Below are 24,826 nucleotides of genomic sequence, written 5' to 3' on the forward strand. Positions count from 1 at the left end.
CTAACTTTGGAGACTGCAAGGTAGCTGTTAGCGTCCGCAAGACCTTGTTACTCCTTTTATCATTTCTTCTTTTGAGACTGTATTGACAGTTAGACAGTTATATATCCTAGTTCATAGTTTTAGACGCTCATGATTTAGTGACACCTCGATGTTTGGGGCTCGTTTCCGTATTTTTCTATAATTATATTTAGGGTTGATTTAGTTTATGAAAAGTTCAAATGTTGGAAATGTTTCATTAAATTCTTATAATCGATTTAGTAGTAATATTTTGGGAAATAGGCTTGCCTTATAACACGATAGGCGCCATCACGACCATGATTAGATTTTGGGTCGTGACCACAAGTCGTGGTATGAGTCAGTATCAGCAGGTAAGTATATCTCCAGATCATCTTTGACTCCCAGATACTTTCAGTTATTATATTATCAGTTCAGTTTCAACTTTCAGTTATTTTATTGCCTTGCATACTCGGTACGTTATTTCGTACTGACGTCCCTTTTTTTGGGGACGCTGCATTTCATGCGTGCAGGTTCAGACAGACAGACGGGTAGACCTCCTTAGTAGGTGTTGCCCGAGTTCAGCTTTATCGGTAAGCTCCACATCCTTCAGAGTTGCCGGGTCTAGAGTTTTGTGTACATCTTGTGTATATATGTATATAAGTTATGGGTAGATCGGGGCCCTGTTCCGATCACAATACATCCATCAGTAGAGACTTGTAGACATATCCTTTCAGTTAGTGCAGTATGTTGGGCTTGTAGGCCTTCTATGTATATTTTATTGGTTTGTCAGCTATAGTAGTTGTGACGGCCTTATCGGCCCAGCATTATATTGACGTTTAGTCAGCGTTAGCTTCCGTTCAATTTTATATTTTGCTTCGCAAATTGTCGTGCAATGTGGCCACATCCAAATTATAATATTATATGTTCAGAGTCCCTTAGTCGCAAGTTGGTACGCAAGGATAGGTGAGGCACCGGGTACCGGTCTTGCCCCTAGGTTCGGGGCATGACAACATTCTAGTATTTGTCTATCATTCATCATTGTCAGAAAGAAGAATCATCCACCTAATTCAATATTGGGTGAATCATTCTTCGTATTTACTTTAATGCCATTTGTCGTTATTTATTGCTTGATATTCCCCCATCATTAATGATCTTAAAACATTGAATGTACATCACATTTAATCTTCTCTCAACACTGCTCTTGCATTATTTATGTTAATCGATTATAAATTTGAAGTTATTATCATTAACTAGGTTTAGCCCTTCATCATACAAATTAGGTTAATCAAACGTCTACGTTTTTTGGTCAAACATATACAAAATAAACGAAGTCACCAACAAGTGTTGTGGTGGTGATAAGTAATCCTTAATCAGAGGTTTCGGGTTCGAGCTCTGGTTATTGAGTCGCCTTTGTTAGGAAACACTTTAACCCCAATGTGGGTCTTTCCGGCGCGAATCCGAATTTAGTCGAGCCCAAATACGGATACCGGACACCAGATCGGAAACTTCAAAAAATAAAACGAAGTCAAACTTAGAGGGTAGTAGAAATTTAGACATCTAGAATGGTTTGAATTTTGATGTCAACAAACCTTACTAATTCAAAAAGGTATCTAAAAAGTTTTTTTCCCAAAACCATTTAACAAGAAATTTTATAATATAAAAAGTATATAAAGTTATAAACGGATAGAAGTTGGCTATGTTGTACTACTACTAAAATGATGACAACAATAATGTAACGTTGAAAAATCCACGTGGTGTCTGCTGAAGCTACATTCAGTTGACAATTGTGACTAATGAAACACTCAAAGCCGTAATACGACAGCGTAAAAGCCTACAGAAAAACAATAAAAATCTGTACACAACACTTTCACATGTGAGAAAAGTCCTATGTCTACTTCAAAACATTCATTATTAGAGGTACCTAAATCAAGAAACAACAGCTTCCACTATATTACAAGGTCTAAAATTTTATGGGATTATTTTTTCTGATTGGTTTGCTCTAGGGTTTTCTTGAATGAATTAATTGGGGATCTTTCAATTTTTGTGCAAGTTTCTCAGAAAAACTGGACCCTTTACTTTGTTTAGTAGTAAAGTTGGATTTTTTACTAGAATTTTGGGGTAAAAAATTTGATGGGATATTTTTTCTGGTTGGTCTGCTCTTGAATTTTCATGAAGGAATCAATTGGTGATCTCTAAGGGGAGAAAGTTCAATTTTTTTGTAAGTTTATCTGTAAAAAGGTGGACCCTTTACTTTGTTTAGTAGTAAAGTTTGAATTTTTACTTGTATTTTGTGGTAAAAAATTTGATGAGATATTTTTTCTGGTTTGTTTGGCCTAGGTTTTCTTGAAGGAATCAATTGGTGATCTCTAAGTGGAGAAAGTTCATTTTTTATTGTAAGTTTATCATAAAAAAGGTGGACCCTTTTCTTAAATAGTAAAGTTTGAAATTTTACTAGTATTTTGGGGTGAAAAAATGGCTTGTGAGGGTAGCTATATGTGGAGTTTGAGTGGTATTGTGGCAGCTTTTGTTGATCTAGCTATAGCATATTTCTTGCTTTGCGCAGCAACAGTAGCTTATTTAGCATCAAAGTTTCTTGGTTTTTTTGGTTTAAGATTGCCATGTCCTTGTGATGAACTTTTTGGTAATGGGAATTTATGTTTTCATAGACTTTTGATTGATTTCCCAGCTGAGAAAGTGTCTAATGTTCAACTTTCTGTAAAAGCAAATTTCCCTTTTAATGATACCATGTGGGGAAAGGACCAGAATTGTAATTTGAATTGGAGATTAATTGGTGAAAGGGAGAATAGTCCTAATAAGTATCTTGAAATGGGCGATGAGGCTTCATGTAGTTCAGTATCAGATGCAAGAAAGTCACATAATAATATTGCTAGGATTGAGTTAAGTCCAAGGAATGAATTTGGGGCAGTGAATCCATTGGGTGCGAGTGGAGGAAGGCTTGGGATAAAGGGGAAAGGGGTGATGAATCTGAAACAAAGAGGAGGGATTCGTCGAAGAAGGCGTAAAGCAGCTGTTGATTTTGGGAGATTTTCATCAGTTTCATCATATGATCCTCCATGTGAAGAGTTTCCGCTTGATCCTCCATCTCCGCCTAGTATTAATAAAGAAGGTAAATGATTGATTGAAGATGACACAATGTATTTTTGATTTTAGAGATGCTAATGCTCTCCTTTGTATGTTTGATGTTTAGTCACTGATTTTCTGTGTACTTTCAGCTTATTATTGCATCCTTAGCTGCACGGGACTAGCTTGAGATTGAGTTGTAGTAGTAGTTGTTGTTGTTGTTATCAGGGACGTATCTAGGTCTTAGGATATGGGTTCACGTGAACCCATACTGCTCTCTTTAAACCATGTATAATAATGTTATATTTCTTCAAAATTACTTTAATATATGTGTGTGCACCCATGCTCAAAGACTCCTATAGTACAATAATTATTGGGTGCACCTCTACGAGTAAAATTAACGGTTCAAATCCCACTTCGGACGGTCTTCTTTTCAGCACGGAGTATAGATATACGCGTGAAAATCACTAAAAAGACTTAGAAAAAATATAATTTTGAACCTATAATTTCAAAAGTGTAGTGGGTTCATGGTAAGAGACTAAAGTCAAACACGTCAAATGTAAATTCTAGATCCACCTCTTCACAATAGGACACCCATCCTCTTGAAATTCTAGATCCGCCTCTGGCTGTTATGGTTGCATTCTAATATTCCTGAATGTCACTATATGAGCCCTTATTCCGCTGATAAGGGAAGAAAATCTGGAGACATGTTGGTTGACTTAGAACATGTGTCTGCCTTTTTATTTCCAAAACAAAATGTTGAAAGATACCGTATAGTTACGTAATTTAAACAGCCCTTTTTGGGTGTAAATGGTGTCAAGAAATGGTTTTTTTTACTATCAATCAAATGATTTCAAGCGAGTATTTTGCCTCTTATGCCGAAGATATTTTTGGTACAATTCGTTATGGATAAAACAAAAGGAAGAAATTTTTGGTAATATTCAATATGTTTGAGCAGAATCAGTTACTACTTTTGCAACAACCTAAGCTTCAACCCAGACTAGTTGGGGCTTAAAAGAAGATACCTCAAATTAAATATTTTCAAAATTTTAATTTCCACAATTTGTAGCCTCCCTTATTTTACTAGCATTAAAGCCTTGGTTTTCTAATATGTATGAAACTAAATGCTTCTCTTTACGGTGAATACAGATGGTTGCCACCCTCCACTTGTTATGAGATTGGGTGAGAGAGACAGCTTTGAATTGAATGGATTTCCTGATGAAGTTGAGCACATCGGAAAGAACTTTGCATCCGTTGAAGAACTGAGACATAATGGGGAACTCGGTTCCAACTTCGATGAGAAAAAAAGATTAAGACTTTTGGAACGAGCCTTAGAACACGAACAAGAAGCTCGAGCTGCTCTTTCCCTTGAGCTTGAGAAGGAAAGAAATGCTGCCGCATCGGCCGCAGATGAGGCTATGGCTATGATCTTACGTCTACAAGAGGAGAAGGCATCTATTGAAATGGACGCCCGGCAATACCATAGATTAATTGAAGAGAAATCTGCTTATGAAGCAGAGGAAATGAACGTTCTAACGGAGATCCTGGTGCGGACAGAGAGGGAGAAACACTTTTTGGAGAAGGAACTTGAAGTGTATAGGCAGATGTCTTATCTTGGAAATGAGGAATCAATAGTTGATAGTGGGATTTTAGCGGATGCTCTAAGACGTGCTGATGCTTCATCCGATCCTACTGAGGATCCAGTTCTTATGCTTCATCAGATTAGTACATCGTTTGAGGCAGAAAACAGGAATTCCGTGGAGGTAATTTCTGTTGATAATAAAAGTTATACTGCTTTGGGGGGAAAGGCACCAATACAAAAACAGAATAAAGATGCCAGCTCCCAAAAGCAAGTTGACCTAAGAGAGCATTCTTATAGCAGCCAAGAATTTCAGGAGAAAGAGATGGTGCTTATGGTTAACACCTCTGATGTAAACCAGAAGCTTCCTGATCATGCCATTTCGCTTGGAGAGGAAGTGCTAAAAGAAAATCCATATACAGAAACCTGTGAAAGAGCTTGTATTAATGTTTCTGGAAAAGACAAGTGTTTGAAGTATCATGAGACAGATGGATATCATGGATTAAAATGTCCGTGTAATTTGACCTTGGATAAAGAACCTCATGTTTATGATGTTCATGTCATTGTTGATGGATCCAACTTTTGCAACGAAGTCAATAGTGGTGAATCTACGAATAGTGCATTAGAATTTTCTGGAAAAACTAGTGTCCCTACTGAAGCTTCTCCTGCACAGAGGATTAATGTAATTAGAGATCGTCCAAGTACTAGCACGTTGTATACTCAAGTGGATCTTAAAAGCAGTGCAGACACGTCTTGTGGGCTTCCACCAGTGGGGCCACGTGGTAAACCTTTGCTATGTGATTTGCGGCGAAATCCCATGTCCTCAGTAGACAATGAAAGACTGAAAATTGAAACTGAAGTGGGACGGCTTCGTGAGAGGTTAAAGATTGTGCAAGAGGGAAGAGAGAAACTTGACTTGACTTCAGAGCATAGAGAAAGAGAAAAGATGCAGTTAAAGCTTCTGAAGGATATAGCATACCAACTTCAAGAGATTCGGCAGCTTAATGAACCTGAGAAGGCTGTACGACAGGCTTCCTTGCCCCTGCCGTCCTCTAAGGTATGAGACTAGCATGTTCAAATATATTGTTGTTGTGATTATTAATAAGTTTATACATATTTCTTTTAATTAATATTGTCTTGTATTGTCGCGGAATTGTTATTTATAAATGAATGTCAACAAGTCATCGTGTGATTGTTTATTTGTGGCCTCTGCTTGACATTTTCTTGGGCCTGGCTTTGTGGTTATTTTGTGTTGACCACTTGATTGTCCACCTATGATCACTCCAAATTGCTTTTCTGCGTCCACCTATGATCCACCTATTCTAAAAATTGACCTTGTTTGTTGTTGGTGTCTTGATGACGCGAGATAAGCACTCATTTAGTGCTGTCATCCTACAATTTAGGCCCTACAAAAAGAAAAAAAGAAAGAAAGTTGATCTGTTCATCTTTGTGGAATTTGAATGGTACTTCCAAAAGTTTGGTGCTCAGGACAAATTGCTTGTTTTTTCTTTAGTTTACATAGTACCTTGAGAGTTGTTTTTTGACCTTATCTATGCTGTTCTTTTTCAAATTTTAAGTGTAATCACCATGCTGTTCTTGCATCATCTGTTCCTTGAGCAAAGAAGTAATGGTATGAAAGTTGTGTTTCAGGGCATGTCAAAGAAAAGGCGTTCTCGAAGTGTTTCTGTAGGAATGCAACAAAGCTCTTGAGGTATGGTAAATCTACATGACGATTACTATAATTTTTCCCCTTGTGACATCATAAAACTTTGAACTGTGAATTTACCGATAAACAAAATACAGGGGTTCAAATGGTTCTGAGCTTGGAGTTCCTAATACTGTGCCTTGGATCTTCCATCACAGTTGCTCCTATCCGAGGAAGACAATCCAATTAATGCCCCATATTGTTTTCTGAAGAGATGTTGTGCAGTTATTTGAGAACAAGTTTTGCTGGGCAAATGACCTCTTTAAAGCATGCAGCTGACGGTATTAATGTGCAACCGCTGAGGACAAACTGGGATTGATCCTCTATTGGATAATATGGAAGATTATGAGTAAGAAGGCACAACAATTGTTATCTTTTCACTGCTGGTAACAACTTATCACTCTGCTATTTATTGACCTCTACCCAGTGTTCAGATGTAAGGTCCCTGTTGTTAAACCTCTGCTGTTTCTTCCATCTTTTGTGGATCATTAGATAGTAAGGCATTGAATGTTAGCTACTTGTACAAAAAGTTTTATGTTTTCTTTCTAATAATATATTAGTGGACATGTTGAATAAGTACTTTACCTAATAATTCGTCTCCAAAACACAGCCATTTCACAAATGACCCAAGTTACTGCTTGAGTAGGAAAAAATGCATCCTCTCTCTCTCTCTCTCTCTTTATATATATATATATATACATACATACATATATACACACACACATATATGATGTGTGTGTGTGTGTGTGTGTGTTCTATTGTTCCATATGCTTTATTCATCGACTATACCACAGGTTCAACGATCTGTTAGCAGTGGTTAACATATTATGAGACAAAGACCACAATTTAAAAGAATCTGGTTAAAGAGTAATACTTTTGAGGAACCACAGCAGCTTGGCAGACTAGTCGCTCTTAGCATGTTCGGCTTCTATTTTTGCATAGGCTAGTTGTTGCAACATTCCTTTTTCTATTTAAACTCCTGTGTCTTTATTAGGGTCTGCTGAATATCTTGTCCTCTCCTTTTTCTTAGTGGAATTTGCTTGGGTTCTAAAGTTTACTGAAGAAGAACATTGATTTCTTATCCATATTTGGTTAAAGTTTGAGCGAGGTAGCCTAAGAGTAATCTTTTAATTTGGATTTACTCATAAGTGAATGAAAATTGAACCTTGAAAAGCTGAGCCTTTTCTTCTTCCGAATAAGGATTACAAACAGGAACATACATTGTTTTGCGCTATCTAGACATGGTGAGTTCCCAAAGATTCCCTCAAGCTCATATAAATTAAGGGATCAAAAAGCATTTTAACTAGCTTTAGTACAGAAACAACGTATATGAAAACCATGTAACTCTTAAGAGAGTACAAGTTTATTCAGGAAACACAGAAAAATGATATCTCCACCTCGCCTCCTCTCAGCGAAGGGAAACCTTTCCTGGAATTCCAGTCTTATTTGGAAAACTAAAGTAAACGCTCACCTCTTGTCATAATCTCTACCTGTTTCAATCATCCTTCTCTTTACCTTCATTCTTCTGATCTGAGCTACTTGCGCCTGAGGACTCGGTATAAAACACCTTATAGCTACGAAGTGGTAGCTGTTGGATGTATGACCTTATGAGATCAAAATAGAGAGGGAATTGATTAAATGCAAAAAACACCACAGGTATGCATGTCACCCCGTATATTGGAAATGCTGCTCTCCTTAAGTTATCCTGGAGGACAAAGAAATGTGCAGCGCAGAATGAGACCAAGATAGCAGTTATTGATGCAAAAAGCGAAGTTAATCCTAGGAGCAACTTTCTTGGCAAGTCTTTCTCGAAATCACTGTGTTGGCATCGAGATGTGAGGATAGCTAGAAAAAACACCAGGGCCGTGACAGAGAAGCAAAGAGAAACAAGTGATGAGATAGAAAATACTGAAAAAGCAGGTTGACTTTCAAGGTATGGACGGCCAGAATCATCGGCTCCACCTGGGACTGCAGAAGCTGTAGCAAATGCAACTGTAGCAATCAGTGCTGCAACGACAGAGAACGAATTTGAGGTTGTGACAAGCCACTCAGTGCCATCTTTGAGTAACTTTGCATGCGTCTCTCTGAAGATCTCTCTTGGTGTCTGACCTTTTTTATTATAACGGACATATGATTGTTTTGGCAAAGTGTGCTTTACATACTGCATTATGATGGGTAAAATTCTTTCAACATATCTAAGTTTAATCCTTACTGATATAAAAAAGGATGGTTGTTAGAGATCTCTTACCTTGTACCACTTCCTTTCGCCTTGCAACTGTAACGCAGTACCAGGGATGCGCCACAACTCGTTCTTCTGAAACAATGCAGCTAAGTGTACGGCATTGTTTTCTTGTTTGTCCACATGATAAAACACGCACTCTGGATACTTTTGTCCTATTAACCAGTTATAGACGGCTGTTTGCCTATGCTCTACTGCCAAAAGCAAGATATTCTTCTCGTCAGAATCCGTATCTTGAATGGCTATTGGGAACTTTTCAAGGATCTCCTTCACCATCTCTACGATACCCATCTTTGATGCCACCAATAGGGGTGTCGCCTTGGTCTTTGACAACTCTGTATTTAGACCTATAGTTACCAGTTCATCTACCCCTCAAAAAAATAAAATAAAAGAACTATAGTTATTAGTTGCTTTTAGGGAACATATAGCTTCAAAGAAAATTGATCCTAACTTGGAATATTAGAACAAAATTTACAGCATTTTGCGTGATAGATTTTGTGTTTTTAAAATTGCAGAATCTTGATGACACAGAACAAAAGTTTTCAGTGCCACACAAGTATGACCAGAAAGAGACGAGAGATTCTTTACCAGACTTGATATCATCTTTCTTTTTGTTATCTGTGCTTGAGGTTGCTGGTTGCTTGATCTGTGAAATTTTACTAGGTTCTTCTGCTTTTTCTAAATTAATATCTGTTGGAGGGGGTGCTGGAGGAGGTTTTCCAATTTGCTTATAGAGGCCTTGATCATAGAGGTCCTTATCTTCAGGCTTCTCCCCAGTATTTTCATAGAATTTGTAACTTTCTTCTTTCTCAATCATCAACTTCATAATTTTAACTGCCCATTGATGGTGCTTCTTCTTTACCTCTAATTTCTTTATCCTTTGGAGTCCTGCATGCAACAAGATTTGAGACCTTATGGCATGATGTGGAAAGAAAAGAACGGAAAAGAAAAGGCTTACTTGTTAAAGATTCATAAACAAATTTAAAATGTGAAAAAGGATAGGATTGCTGAAGAATCATTTTTAAGGGTCCAGGCTTTGCACCCAAGGATAGTGGTCAATGAAGTGAGTTAAGAATCATGAAGTCTCGGGTTCAGTTCCCAGCGGAGGCAAAAAATACTGAGTGATTTCTTTTCATATGTCCAAGTTTTGATGGACAGAATTACCTGGTATTTGTTGCTGGTGGGAGGTAGCAGGTATCCCGTGGATTTAGTCGAGGTGCGTGTAAGCTGGCCTCAGGGTTGTAAAAAGCGAGCACTTCCTCGCTTAAAGCGAGAAGCGAAGCGAGGCGAGGTATCTGGTGCTTCTGGTAGCTGAAGCGTAGCAGATTTACAAAAGCGCTCGCTTCCCCTGAAAAAGCAGAAGCGATGAAGCGTAAGAAGCGAGCGCTTCTCTTTATAACTGAGCTGCCAACGTATTTAATTAAAAAAGCTGTCTTTTTTCAAAACACTATCGAGCAGCAGCAACAGAGAAAGAAAGAGGCGACCTAGGGTTTAAGTTTTCTACACTTTTCAACTTCAAAATCATCAAGTTTGGTCCCACGTATGTGATTTCCTCCCTTTTTTTTTCTTTCACTGTTTCAGCGTCCAAATAGCAGCGAAATGCTAGCGAATTTTTTTTTTCCCTTCAGTTCTTCTTTCTCATTCTTCTTCATTTTGTTGCACTGTTTGAGTGAAAAAAGTTGAAATGCTGCCCATTTTTTCTTACAGTTACATGTATTGTCTGTGCAGTATTTATTTTAATATTTTTTTTAAAATTCCGCTTCACTTCAAAAAAGCGAGTGCTTCGCTTCTCGCTTTAAGCGAAAAGGGGCTTGTCGCTTTTCCCCGCTTCACGCTCTTCAGCCTAGGTTGGGGCGAAAACTCCAAAATCCAAAACGTTGGTTAGAGTTCCAAACCTTTCTCTAATAATAAGGTAAGCTTTCAAGCCGCCGCCCTTTAAAGGAGCGGGCGCACACTGGCTGGCTCGAACACCACGGTTATTTAAAAAAAGGTTTTTGAGGGGGGGGGGGGGCTAAAAAACCACGTTCTTTCTTACGAAATGTATGCATGATTGAAGAGAAATGTTTTAAGAAAATCTTACCAATACCAATTACGATTAGCAAAATCTTCATTAGTAATTTGACGAAATTGATAAAGGTGGTGTAATTGGCTGGAAATAAGTTGCCATTTCTCTTCCCTTCAGCTGAAATTCCAGAGATTAGTTGTTAGCACAAATATGTTGGAGAATTTCTTGCATTTTTTTTATCATTGCTCTTCACCTAGAAAATGTTCACATAAATTGGAAATAAGTTAGTTCAATGCTTTGATTTCAATTATTGGAAGCTAAAGAATACTCTAAAACAGAATAAGCAACGAAAAGCTTTTCTAAAAGAAAAGTTGAAGGAAATATATTTTGAAAATGGCATGTAAAGAATTATTGGTGTAACCATATGAAGAGGCTCAAGAAGTAACACACATACATACATACACTCTTCTTGTTTTAATTAGTGTGCTACTAATCCATTTAATAATAGATTTTTATTTTTCCAATAGATGTTCATTCTAATTCATGGTGGATTTACTCCGGCTCCTCAATTTGTTTGACAAACACCACCCAACGCTTCCAAAATAGGGAAGACAGAGAGAAATGAACATAACTTCTATTAGGACTTGCTTTAAAGTTGAATATGTCTGATCTCTTGAGTTACTTTAGAAAACAAATAAAAATTATTTTCACAAATATATTTATATCTGTCTGCCAAATATCTAGTCTCAATTTCAAAACTTGTCAAATGTGGTCTGATGGATCTTTAAGTGATGGCTTAAGTGTGATTATGATCAAACCTTTAAGGGTGTGTACCTCACTAGTTACGGCACACATCGGTGCTCGTAAAGAGCAGCTATTAATAAAGCTTTAAGTTTTCTCATGACATAGAATAATTTACCATATCATGCTTTTGAAAATGCCACATTATATCTTTTTGATACTTTGTGCATGTATGTTTAGAGGAATTACATCTAATCATTGTAGTTGGAGGTCATATTTATTTTCAACCATGCTACATGTACAAGTGTTCGTATTTACCTTGAATTGGAGGATTCTTGGGATCATTTTGATGGCCTTGGTGTCGGAAAATACGTTAATACTAATAAGAGTTATCCCCGTGATAAAAATCATATACCATAGATTTCTTGCCTCTTAAGTAACCTGCTTAAGTTGACATAACCTGAAAGGTTTGTACGTAATCACATACCTGGAGACTTCTTGTCTTGATTCACATTAGTTACTCCAGTAGTTACTGGAATAGAGAATCAAATCAAATCAGTCTTTGAATGTGTAAAATTCTTAGGTACAAAGTGTCAACAACACACTCCTGATGAGATGCTCAAATCATTTGGTTAGTTCATTTTCCAAAAGAGATTGGTCTACTTCCTAATTTTGATATAATGAGTTAATAAACTGGAAGGTTCCTGCGTAATCAAATGCACCTTATCTTCTTGATTATTTGTTGTATGCATATTCTGATGATTTGTATTTAGTTATTATCATAGTTAAGGGTAACATTTAGCTTCAACTGCAGTGTATACATGTGTATGCATTCACCTGGAATTGGGGGATTCTCAGGATCATCTTGATTGCCTTGGTGCGAAGAAAAAAGAAAAATAAGTTAGTACTAGTATGAGTTTTCCTCATGAAAATATATTATATATCATAGTTTCTGTATTCTAGCCGCTTAAGTAACCTGGTTAAGTCCATATAACCTGAAAAGTTTATTACATAGTCACGTACCTGTAGACTTCTTATCTCGCTTCTCATTAGTTTCTTCAGTAGGAGCTGGATAGAAATGAGAATTAGTCTTTGACAATGTAAAATTCTTAGGTACAGAATGCCAACAGGACTCTCCTGAGGCGCTCGAACCATTTGGTTAGTTCATTTTCAAAAAGAGATTGGTAATGTAATCACTTACCTTTAGACTTGTTTGCTTGCTTCCAGATTTCCTTAATGTAATCTAGATAGAGAAGAGAATCAGTCTTGGTAATGTAAAATTCTTAGGTAGAAAGTGCCAACAACAGTCTATCAAACACTTTGTTAGTGCATTTTCAAAAGGAGATTGGTTTAGTGAAACCCCAAAAGCAAGTGAACCATTCTCGTTTTGATTTGAGTGTTTGGCATTTCCTCCCTAACAATTTTTGTACAAGTATAATGTACGATATAGATTAAATATAAGACATTGATCATGTGCGGTAAATCTACCCACCAAGAAAATTTGCAGTCCCATTCCAAAGTAGTTCCAAGAAGTCCACCAGTGTTTGGTAGTTATCTGGGAGTTTCCAGTTATCTGGGAGTCTACGATATGTGTCTTCTATGCCTTCAGTTTTATATTTCTCTATCTTTAGCTCTTCGACAGTTATGCCTGGACAAAAAGAACCCCGATATGTGTCGGTGCATTTAAATCCTTGTTAAAAGGGCTTATCTATGCCACTTTTTGACCAAAAAGACTATAGATACTTACAGTAGTAGATAATGCTATCTATGTACCGAAAATGGCTTCCACTTTTGAATACTTGAGGCATCCTAGATAGAAAGTGTAGAGGAGACATGCCCTCTGAGTTTAAACGGTTGACAAGTAGCTCATAGCGCTTTATTATCTGAAAAGCCAACTCTGTTACAAGAAATTAAGTTGTTAATATCACTATCCCACAAGAAAGAAGACATTGTATGCAAACTTATGTAACAAAATGTTTGATAATTAACAAGAAAAGGGGATTTGGCTCTTACTAAAGTACTCGCCAGAGATAGCTGCGTGTAGAATGTTATCCCCATCTCCCCTCCTGCAAAGTACAATTGGATCTTTTCCGCTCTTTTCATTTTGACAACACTCATGTAGGTAGAGAAAAGCATCTAGCCTGCCACGATAAGCAGCAACGAATAAAGGGGTTTCACCTTTTGAATTGGTCTCCCAGATGAGTTCAGGTTCTTGTGGGTTTACCAAACACGCAATTATGGAGACACTTCCGAGTTCTGCTGCAAGGTGAAGAGGTGTGTTCCCTTTTTCATTCTTCTGTTTTAAGATACACAATCGATTTTCCTTTGGTATTTTAACTACCATATCCTTAATACAATCAAGATGAGTTTTCTGTAAAGAGTCATCTCGATGTGGATGGTAAGAAGAGATAGCTAAGTGAAGAACAGTATCCTCAGATTTAGTGAGTTTGGATTCTTGGGCAAACTTGTCGTTGATGTACAGTTGCTTAACTCCTGTCCACCTATTCTCCATGCAGGCTTGAAATAATTGATCTTTAATTCTTTTTTTCTCCTTTTCTTCCTCATCGGAAGGTCGTCCCAATTCCATTCCTAGTACCGAAATCTGTGGTTGAATTTCTTGTTTTCCTCTTTTGCTCAGCCCACCTAAAGGCTCCATTCTCACTACTTGTTATAACTGCAGATTATGTTTGATGCCACTCACCAGTCACCAATGGCTTTAATTTATACTGCTAGGAGGGGCATATTCTTGAGAAATATTTGTTCACAAACCTCTACTTGTGCATGTGTAATGCCTTTCTAATACCCAAAGTATTAAAGAATCTAATGTTTCTACACTCATGGTGGTGTAAAATAACTTTTATTCTATCATATCACCTAAAAAATAGTTACTAATAGTCAGAGGCGGACCCAAGATTTGAAGGTCGTTGATGTACTTTTTGATTAAACTAAAATCTGTTTTGTATATAAGGTAAACCCCTATTAATATATCACTAGTTCCTAAAAACATATACATGTATATATGAAATTTTTGTCGAACTTTACGGGTGTCGGTGACCCCTCTACCTGCCTATTGCATAGGTCCGCCTCTGCTAATAATTGTTCATAATAAGTGAGCTGAATTTAGCTCATACACCAGAAATTTAGTTTAACACTATCAATGTACTTTAATCTATTACTCCAAGTGATTACTTTATTTCTAAGTTGATAAATATTGTTAAGTGTTATTATAGTCCGTTACATGTTGTATGTTACTTTGGCCTTGATGGTGTAGGAAAAAAGTCTTATGCCGTCAGTGCACTTAAGTTAAAACTCTAGGTGAAATTGGTGATATGAAAGTAAAACAGGTGATCTCTTACCACGGGTTTGAGGACATGATTATGTAAACTTTTCATATATTGTCAGGTACCTCTTACAATAGATTTTAGGTGAAATGATAGTATAACTTTATACATATTGTCATTGCATATAAGTTAAATCCGATAATAGGTGTTGGACAAAATCACGAAAATACTTGTCGCCTAATTAACTTTTGACGAAGAAAAGCAAAAAAGTACGTTGAATACAATGGAAATTATCAGAATGCCTTATAGTTTTTCACTGAAAGATTCCTCGTGCAGACGAAAAGCTCGCATGACTTCTTTTTTTGTGACACTGCGTGGCTATTTATCTAAAAGTTTAAGTTGTTAAAGAGCGTATTACTTATGGCTTAAACACACGCTTTCATCACGTGAATTTTTTTTGTGATAATGGGTGGCGGTGAGATTTGAACGTGAGACGTCTGCCTGCTATTATATCATATTGAATTGTGTGACAATCTCACCTACACGTTTAAGCTGTTAAAGATGGTATACTTTTTATTTACTTAATTTTATCTTCTAACATTGTTAAGTGTTCTACATTGGTTGAAGATATGAGGGGTTGACTTCGACAATCGTGATGGTATAAAAAAAAAAAGGACAGTCCGGTGCACTAAGTTTTCGCTATGCGCGGAGTTCAGGGAAGGGAGTTACCACAAGGGTCTTATCATATATACGCAGTCTTACCTTGTATTTCTGCAAGAGGCTGTTTCCACGGCTCAAACTCGTTTCCTGATCATATGACAATCGTGATGGTATACTTTCTATTTTTTAAATTTTTTCTTCAACATTGTTAAGTGTTCTATATTGGTTGAAGATATGAGATGTTGTCTCCGACAATCCTCGCATCACGAGCTACTTGTTGGGGATGAGTTAGGTCCATGTTCATTTTCTTTACACTTTTGTCATGCAAAACTCAAGGGTAATCTCCTTTCTCTTTGAAGCAAGACCTCTAGTCATTTGTTCCCTTCTTGCTGCTATCACCAAAGCATCTCTCTTTTGCCTCTTGACTTTATAGTACACTAGAATTGCTACTCCAGTAGAAATTCTTTTATTTTTTGTCCTGCTTGAATCATAAGTCTTTCTTGCATTTTCATCTTATTGTCTTAGAATAATAACTTGTTACTGATTTCGCTTCGATGTTCTTATAACTTGATAGCTGGTGTTATTACGTGTTGCTACCGTTCTTTTTTCATCTTTCTTTGAGTCGAGGGTTTACCGATAACAACCTCTCTCTATCTACCTTCTCAAGTTTAGGGTAAGGTTTGCCTACATATTACCCTCTCTAGACGATACTGGTTTAACCTCACAATGATCTAATTACTCTTCTCGTCTGATAAAATATTATCCTTTATGATTGCAACTTACAAGATTATATTAGTATAATCTTGCACCGGTGGAATTCGAGAAAGTCGTTTCCCGTAAGAGTTGAAAAATACAAAGATTTTTTATATTATATCTATTGACAAGAACCATATAAAAATGAAAATTTATTGGTTGACAAGTATCAATGTGCAAATTGTGTGTCTCTTAGAATCTCATGGGATTACTTTTTTTTTTTTAAAGTTATTATTATTTTTTTGTCTTTTAGTTTGTAAATCCATAATGTGGCAGGGCCAAAACTGGATTTTGGACATAAAGATATGCATTTTATTTGGTATATTCTTTGCTCAAATGTAATGCTATTCTCCTTTTAGTTTCTTTCTCTACATTTTCCTTTACTTTAAGTATCTTAAATGTCGAGTTTGAACACTTTGGCTGCACCTTTTTTCCTGTGACGTTAGTAATTATTTTATTGTATTTCTAGAGTTTACCTTTTTTGTCTGCGTAAAGGGTTAAGGAACATCTATTTTATCTGCAATTTAACTCTTTTTAACAATAGAACATTTCCCGGTATTTGGAGAATGGGAAATATTTCTGGAGAAAAATGTGTAGTAGAGATTGTTAATAATGTTTAGCAAATTGGATAATGTTTTGACGACACTTTTGAGCAGTTTGATAATAAATATTCAGGGTTGATTAATTAGACGTGAAGTTAAGATTGGAGATAATTGCGAAAAAAATGATTTTTCCTTCCAAAAAGTCATTTACCATCTTTCGAGAAAAATTTCTTCTGGCAATTGAACAGTAAAATATTACTGTACTTATTTTTTCGACAAACATTGTCAGTCATTCCAAACACAGTAATAATAAAGAGAGATATGGATGTAAGAACTCTTAATATTCACTTACTTTTTTTGCCTTTAGAATGTCCATAGGTTAACATCATTCTAGTATCCTCTTCTTTTTTTACAATTCTTGATATGAAAGGAAAGAGTAAATGAAGTTGTTAAAAGTAAATGATTAGTGGTGGCGGATGTAGCTCTACCTAGTATTTTTAATGCGGGACATAAATATATAAGTGGAAATTGATTAATCTCCCTCATCCCGTGTCTAGTAGAGGTAGAGGCAAGAATTGTAGAATCTTGACTATCATACTTTGAAACTTGTAAACTTTTTTTTCTTCATTTTTTTTTGTTTCATTCTTGGTAGTGAAATAACACAAATCACATCTAGACGTGCATGCGGGGCAGGGCAGGGCAAAAGTAGGGCAGGACAGAACAATACTTAAACGGGGCAAGGGCAGGGCGGGTCAAAAGCATTTTAGAAAATTTTAAATAGGACAGGACAAAGATAAGTAAAGAGTTTTAACTTCATTAAAAAGATCAATAACTTAAATAGAATCTTGTAAAATGAAAAAGTTAAAAAAGAAAAGAAAAAGAGGAGAGCGTAAACAGGGCAACATTTGGAAAAGCCAAATAGGGCAGCGTAGGACGGATCAAAAGCTTAGCAGGCCACAACTTGCCTTGCCATGGACTGTCCTACCCAATTGCCATCCCTAGAACTCATGCAAAGACAATACATTCAAAGATTTTGGTTATTAAAACCTAAAGTTATCAAGATGGTTATTTTGGTTAAAGTAGAAGCCACTGAAATATATTGTTGTTTATTGGCCAGTTGCATCTAAGTCCAAGCCAGAATTAGAGGCCAACACAGAGCAAAGCCCATCGATTGTATAGTTAAAGAGAGGCATAACTCATGAACCCTTCTTATATTTGGCTATTTGATAGCCTCGGTCCCTAATTAATCTCACCTAATGAAGATGAGAGCCACGTGCTGTCACGCGAATTTTTTGTTCATCTGGCATGTTAAGATTAAAAGGTTTCTTAAAATGACCGACCGAAAAATGGATTTAAATCACATTCAAGGATAACGCAAACAAGAAGAAGATAAAAGTAAGCCTATATAGATGTTATAAGTAAAGTTCTAACCCTATAATAGATTGTCTTGGTCATTCCTCTATGCTGTTTTGAGTAGTATGGGATTTAGAGAAGACTTCATTGCTATGATTTAGAGGTTGATCTCCAATGTGTGGTACTCTATCTTTATTAATGGGTCAAGGTATGGTTTCTTTCAGTCCACCAAAGGATTAAAAAAAGGAGACCCTCTATCCCCAGGATTGTTTGTCTTGGCTGCAGAAGCCCTCACAAGATCTCTAGATCATTTACATGATAAAGAAGGATATATAGGTTTCTCAATGCACCAACAAGGTCCTCAGATTAATCACTTGAGTTATGTAGATGACTTGGTGATTTTCACTTCTGGAGATAAAAGGAATGTGAAAATGATCACGAAGAGCCTTCACCAATATGAAAGAGCATCAGGGCAAAAAATCAACAATGAGAAGAGTGTGTTCTTGACAGTGAGGCACACATCAGAAACAAAGAGAAGAATGCTTCAAAAAGTGACTGGCTTTAAACATCAACATTTTCCTTTTAAATATCTTGGATCCCCCATCTATGCTGGTAGAAAGAAAATTGCCTACTTCTCTGATATAACTGCTAATGTTATGAATAAAATTCAGGCTTGGCAAGGAAACCTTCTATCTCCAGGAGGAAGAGCTACTCTCATAAAGCATGTACTACAATCGCAAACTTTGCATACTCTAGCAGCTATATCACCTCCAAAAACAGTGATCAAGCAACTGGAAAAGCATTTCTCGGATTTTTTCTGGGGTCAACCAGAGGCCAAAATAGATATCATTGGAGTTCATGGCGCAATATGTGCTATCCTACAAGTGAGGGAGGAACATGTTTTAAAAGACTTGAAGACATAAGCAGAGATTTTATTGCAAAAATATGGTGGAGATTAAGAGTAGTTGATAATCTTTGGTCAAAGTTCATGAAGGCCAAATATTGCCATAGATCACATCCAGTTGCTAAATTATGTGTTGCATGCCATTCTAGTAGCTAGAAAGACTTGATGAGCATTAAGAAGCAAGCAGAGCCTAACATACTGTGGAAAATTAATGCAGCAAACTTGGACTTTTGGTGGGACAATTGGAGCGATTTAGGTTCAATGGCTCAGTTCTACCCCCAAAGAGAAAAACCAGGAAACCTGCTAGTAGAAGATTGCATAGAGGAGGACTACATTGGTGGATGGGATAGGGATTTTCTTAGCATTCTGGTGCCAGAACACATAGAGAACAAGATAATTCAAATTACCATTGGAGATAGAAATCAGAAGGATCAGGCAACATGGAAGTTGACCTCTGACGACAACTTCACTTGTGCCTCAGCCTTATAACACCTGAGACAAAGAAGACAATCTAATACTATGTGGAGGAATGTATGGAGGAAAAATATTCCTTTCAAGATGTCATTTCTTCTATGGAGGACACTTAAAAGGAAGATACATGTAGATGAAATCCTCTCCAGGTTTGGTCAAATGACTATGTCCAAATGTAGTTGTTGCAAAAGTCCTCAGGAGGAAACTATTGACCACATTTTTATTCTTGTAGAAAATGCCTCAGCAATTTGGAAACGTTTCTGTGATCCTTTAAGCATTAACAGAAATGCTCAAAATCTCATACATATGTTACAGACCTTCTAGAAACAGTAATATGAAGACTGTAGGGATGGGACGGATTGTTAGGAATAGAAATGGAGATTTAGTTTTTGCCTTTGCAAAGCCTCTTCAATTCTGCACTAAAAACTCAGCTGAAGTACATGTTGCATCTTTGGCTCTATCATTATGTAGGGCTAATAATTTCACTCATGTCCTATTGGAGATGGACTAACTATTGGTAGTTAACTTATTGGAGAACAATATTAATCCTCCTTGGGGAATGTGAGATGAAATTAGGAAGATGAAAAATATTATTCATGAATGCCATTACAGAGTAATGCACTGTTATAGAGAAGGTAACGAAGTGGCAGATGTACTTGCCAAGCATGGAGGTTCAATACTGGAACTCCCTTTAGCACCTATTCCTACAATGTACTATGAGGTTCAAGAGATGCCTAGAGAAGCAAGAGGAGCATATAAAATGGACAAGATGCAAATGCCTAACTTTAGAATCAGACAAAGTAATAGGAAACATGCAGTTTGCAACTTAAGTAAAGAGCAAGTGCAAGGAAATGCCAGAAATACTCAAGTCTCCATTTCAGGTGGATTCAATCATCCCTCCAGACCTGAACAGTTGCAAAGCTACAAAAATGTAGCAGGATACAACCTCTCGCATCAGTTTGGTGTAACTAATCCTCTAACAACACCACAGTATTATAGGAGCACAGAAGAAGTATCACTTTCTCCCACAAACCATAGGATCAACTCAAATAATGTCTATGATGTACATTGACTTGTATTTTGTAGATGTTTGGAGGGAGATTGGATACTTAATTTATCTCACATTTTTTTGCACAGGCTAGTACTGTAATAGTAGTCCTAGTCTAGAATATCTAAGAGTTTGGAGATGTCCAACTCTCTGTTTTAGGAAGTTAAGAGGTAAGGTCACATGTCCCCCTCATTTGTACCATTTTGGATGTTAATATATATGGCACTGCATGAGGTGAAAGCCTGGGTGGATGGATTTATAAAAAAAAGCAAAGTTCTAACTTCTAACGCCTTAATTATCTATACGAGAGTGCACTTTCTTGCTCATCAAAACCTCCAAAAAGTCTAAATATTGTATTACGTAATGCCAATTTTTTTTAGTCTTATGCTTTCAATACAAGCTAGTACTTTCACTAACAAAATATGCAAAACTATACCCTTGTTCTGTTTCTTGATAACCTTATTTCTGCCACTAATTGTCCCCAACCCCTTTGCCTTAACAACAATAACAACAACAACAACCCAGTATAATCCCACTAGTGGGGTCTTGGGAGGGTAGTATGTATGCAGACCTTACCCCTACTCTGGGGTAAAGAGGCTGTTTCCGATAGACCCTCGGCTCCCTCCCTCCAAGAACTCTCCACCTTGCTTTTGGGGTGACTCGAACTGACAACCTCTTGATTGGAAGTGGAGGGTGCTGCTCCTCGGTAAAGTTCCCTTGTGGCAATTATGTTGTTATTAGAAGAAAAATAATAGAAGAAAGACAAAATTCTGAAAAGCTTTGAGGTGTGACAATAATTAAGATATTGCCCGTATACTATCTTAAGAAAAAGTTATAGATAATAAGTCTATTCAGAATACAACGTTGTTACTCTATGTATACTGCAAATTTACCTAGTCATTTTTCATTCATAGAGTCAAAAGAAGGCTATTCATAATAGTCATCTTATTTTATGAAAAACCCAACACTGATCTATAAATTCGAGTTTAAATTCTTTTTTTGTGGGGGGGGGGGGGGCTTTTGGTTTTTGTTAGAAAATTAGAACATCCACTTTCCAAAATCTTAACATAGGTCCTCATGGAAAAAAACGTGAAAAAGTCTATTTACCTTTACAATATTATTTCGGAATATGTAATGAATCTATCAATTTATTAAAAACAATAAAAAGAGTTATGCATCTAAGGTAACAAATAGGCAGAAAAGCGAAGAGTGAGAGGGAGAGCTACGAGCCCTCTCTCGTAATTGTTCCGAGACTATCCATCTCTTCCTTATATACGGCCTTAAAATTCGTTGTCTTTTACATGGGACAACCTCACTTTTATATAGCCCTAATAGAAAAGGGAATAAAAAAAACAGGCATAGGCGATTCAAAATTTAAATTTTATGTGTTTGAGTCAAAATTCTTTCCATGTCAGTTTGATTTGTTGGGTTCAATCTATCATTTATACTTATTTAGTCAACTTTTTAAAATATCAATAAATTTTGAGGCAAAGCTACTATTTTCCATATAAAAAATTCACTATAAAAATAAGTTCGAAATTATTGGTATATATAACTTATATCCAAATTTTAAAATCTCAATCTTATCTTCCAAGATATCATCATTTAAACTTTAAGGTCAATCTAAAGATGCTTATTAGCTGTCTGCCATTAAAATAAAACTCATCAAAGAAAAGTCGTCTCTAAAATAATGAATTTTGAGTATACAGGCATACTCCTCTATAACAACATCCTTATATAACAACACTCCACTATAAAAATCAAATTTTTTTTCAAAACTAACTTTCATGTTATGTTATAATATATATTTTCTAAAATAACACCTCGCTATAACAACCAAAAATATTTGGAACAAACAAGGTTGTTATAGAGAGATTTGACGGTATATATAATTGACAAATCTTTTCCAATGCGTTGAGCTAACAACAAGGGTTGCAAGTGCTCTAATTTGGATAAAATATGAAATACTTTAATAATAAAAGAGATGTTATAGAATAAAGACCGTAAAATAAAGATAAGTATGGAGAGAAACTGATATATTATTCAATTTCAAAACTAATGTATATAATGAATTGAAATCTCCTCTATTTATAGAAGAAAAAAAGTTGTTACTGCAAGTTGTTGTGTAAGCTACTACTGTACCAGATATAGATAATATTCTACCGGGGGTAATATTTATCCATAATAGAGTACCGAAAGGATAAGCTTATTGTATCAGATATAGATAATCTTCTACCAGGGGTAATATTTATTCATAACGGAGTACCGAAAGGATAAGCTTATTGTATTAGATATAGATAATCTTCTACCAGGATAATTTTTATCCATAACGGAGTACCGAAGTGACAAGTTTCTTTAGAAAGCTTATTTACAACGGAGTACTAAATGAACATCTATAATATAATATATTTATAACACCTCTTAGATATTCATTAAAAGATGATGTGTGTTATGAAATAAAGACTGTAAAATAAAAATAAGTATAGAGAGAAACTGATATATTATTCAATTTCAAATTGATGTACATAATGAACTGAAATTTCCTCTATTTATAGAAGAAAAAAAGTTGTTGTGTAAGCTGCTACTGGAAGATGCTCTGTAAGCTGCTACTGAAAGATGCTCTGTAAGCTGCTACTGTACCAGATATAAATAATCTTCTACCGGAGGTAATGTTTATCCATAATGGAGTACTAAAATGATAAGCTTCTTTAGGAGGCTTATTTCCAATAGAGTACTAAACAGACAAACATATTTACGGCGGAGTCTCATATGGATAAGCTTCTTCAGGAAACTTATTTACAACGGAGTACTAAATGAACATCCATAATATAATATATTTATAACACTCCCCCTTGGATGTTCATTAAAAGATAATGTGCCTTATTAAAACTTTACTAGGAAAAACCCTATGGGAAAAAAATCTTAGTGAGAGAAAAAGAGTACACATATTTAGTAATACGCATTGCTAGTTATCTCATTAAAAACCTTATAAGGAAAACCCCGTAGGAAAAAACCTTAGTAAGAAAAAAAAGAGTACATCGCGTATTTTACTCCCCCTAATGAAAACCTTGTTTCAAATATTTGAGTCACCGCATTCCAATCTTGTATAGCATCTTCTCAAAAGTTGAAGTTGGCAAAGATTTTGTTACGCCCCGCAGTATTACGTCGATGTTACATTCCGCATTTTCGTACGTTAAAGCTTCGTCGTAAGTTAATCGACGTAAGTTCGGGAATGAGATTATTTTGGGATTATAAGGATTATGCTATTTCAAACAAGTGATAAGTAAATTCGCGAAGAAGAAATGGTAAACAAATCAAAGAAATTGAGTTTCATTGAAGGTTGTCGGTTTGGTTTAAAATACGATCCGAGCGATAATACCCGGTATTTATGGACTAGTGTCATACAAGATACCATATGACCGCGATAGTAAGGTACATAAAGTGTGTTAAAAGTGAGTAGTATTTTTAAGTAATTTAAAATAATTCTTAATTATGTGGATAATTAGGTAATTAATAATTTTTAGTGGGAGATTAATTAAAATTTGGATAATTAAAGAATGGGATAAGATTAGACACCCCCCTACGTGGTAGCAAGGCACCCTAAATATATGACTCTTAAGTCATAGGAATTATGTGGCAAGATTAAGGATATGTGGTTAAGCCACCACATAAGGTGGGGCCCACATCAATTTGAACAAAAGACATCTCTAACAAAGAGAAATCATATGTAGACGTGAGGGCATCTATACTTTAAGCATATATCAAATGCTAAAATATGGATCTTCAAGAATTCAACGTGAGGGCATCTCTACTTTAAGCATATGTCAAATGCCAAAATATGGATCTTCAAGAATTCAACGTGAGATTTCATAGCATCTTCAACTGTTCAAAACGTGAGATTTTGCAATTATAGGGGAGTACGGTGCAATCTTTCTCAAGAATATCATACGGATATTTTCCTACTCTGAACTTGTCGTCACATGTTTTATCGCAATTAACGTGTGTTAGAGGGATTGTCAAGAGAATTGACTCAGGTATGTTAAGGCTATCCCTTCTTTCTTTTTGGCATGATCCAAATGATACAAGCGAAACGAGCAAATGCACAGCTTTCACAAACGACTCTATTCATAGAAGTACTAGGGGTGTCTATGTTCTTGATTCCCCATGTGACATATTATTATATCTTTTGTTCATGGGTCTCAGAATAATATGTAGTTGATAAAATTTATCCGAAAGGTATATTGATCTTATTAACATATTTTTTATGCATTTCATTCATTTATACATGACATTGACCCATGACCAGATGGCGTTATATACGCGTATATTATATGTATATGGGATATGAAAAAAAGTTACAGCGTTATATACGCACCACCACCTGATCAGCTGGTATACATTGATGATTTGCCCACAGTGGCCGAGATGATATGATGGGATGCCCTCAAAGGCTTGATGATATTATGA

General features: G+C 36.1%; 2 protein-coding genes and 1 long non-coding RNA gene across 5 annotated transcripts; 2 read left to right on the forward strand and 1 right to left on the reverse strand.

Annotated features, from left to right (window-relative positions):
* Nucleotides 1-1,863: 1,863 nt before the first annotated feature.
* On the forward strand, nucleotides 1,864-6,938 carry LOC104117777 (uncharacterized). Of its 3 annotated transcripts, none has more exons than XM_033661676.2 (5): nucleotides 1,864-2,235; nucleotides 2,335-3,124; nucleotides 4,228-5,714; nucleotides 6,308-6,368; nucleotides 6,461-6,938. In XM_033661676.2, exons 2-4 carry the CDS (start codon nucleotides 2,470-2,472, stop codon nucleotides 6,365-6,367), a joined length of 2,202 nt encoding a protein of 733 aa, XP_033517567.1. In that variant the 5' UTR covers nucleotides 1,864-2,235; nucleotides 2,335-2,469; the 3' UTR covers nucleotide 6,368; nucleotides 6,461-6,938. The 3 variants fall into 3 exon arrangements, with proteins under 3 accessions (XP_033517567.1, XP_009627170.1, XP_070048325.1); XM_009628875.4 differs by having other exon boundaries at nucleotides 1,864-2,215; XM_070192224.1 differs by having other exon boundaries at nucleotides 1,866-2,001.
* A 583-nt stretch (nucleotides 6,939-7,521) lies between these two features.
* On the reverse strand, nucleotides 7,522-14,036 carry LOC104117787 (uncharacterized). The gene is made up of 11 exons (XM_018778110.3): nucleotides 13,361-14,036; nucleotides 13,095-13,244; nucleotides 12,840-12,995; nucleotides 12,549-12,590; nucleotides 12,371-12,415; nucleotides 12,185-12,220; nucleotides 11,835-11,879; nucleotides 10,682-10,783; nucleotides 9,190-9,489; nucleotides 8,611-8,972; nucleotides 7,522-8,523 (listed from the first exon to the last, which is right to left on the reverse strand). The coding sequence occupies exons 1-11, from the start codon at nucleotides 14,001-14,003 to the stop codon at nucleotides 7,858-7,860; spliced, it is 2,547 nt and encodes an 848-aa protein (XP_018633626.2). The 5' UTR covers nucleotides 14,004-14,036; the 3' UTR covers nucleotides 7,522-7,857.
* Nucleotides 13,485-15,670, forward strand: LOC108948788 (uncharacterized). The gene is made up of 2 exons (XR_001973564.3): nucleotides 13,485-13,621; nucleotides 15,256-15,670. It is a non-coding gene; the product is annotated as an uncharacterized lncRNA (long non-coding RNA).
* The last annotated feature ends 9,156 nt before the right edge of the window (nucleotides 15,671-24,826 follow it).

Source organism: Nicotiana tomentosiformis, chromosome 12, assembly GCF_000390325.3.
Source record: "Nicotiana tomentosiformis chromosome 12, ASM39032v3, whole genome shotgun sequence".
In the NCBI taxonomy this organism is placed as follows: domain Eukaryota; kingdom Viridiplantae; phylum Streptophyta; class Magnoliopsida; order Solanales; family Solanaceae; genus Nicotiana; species Nicotiana tomentosiformis.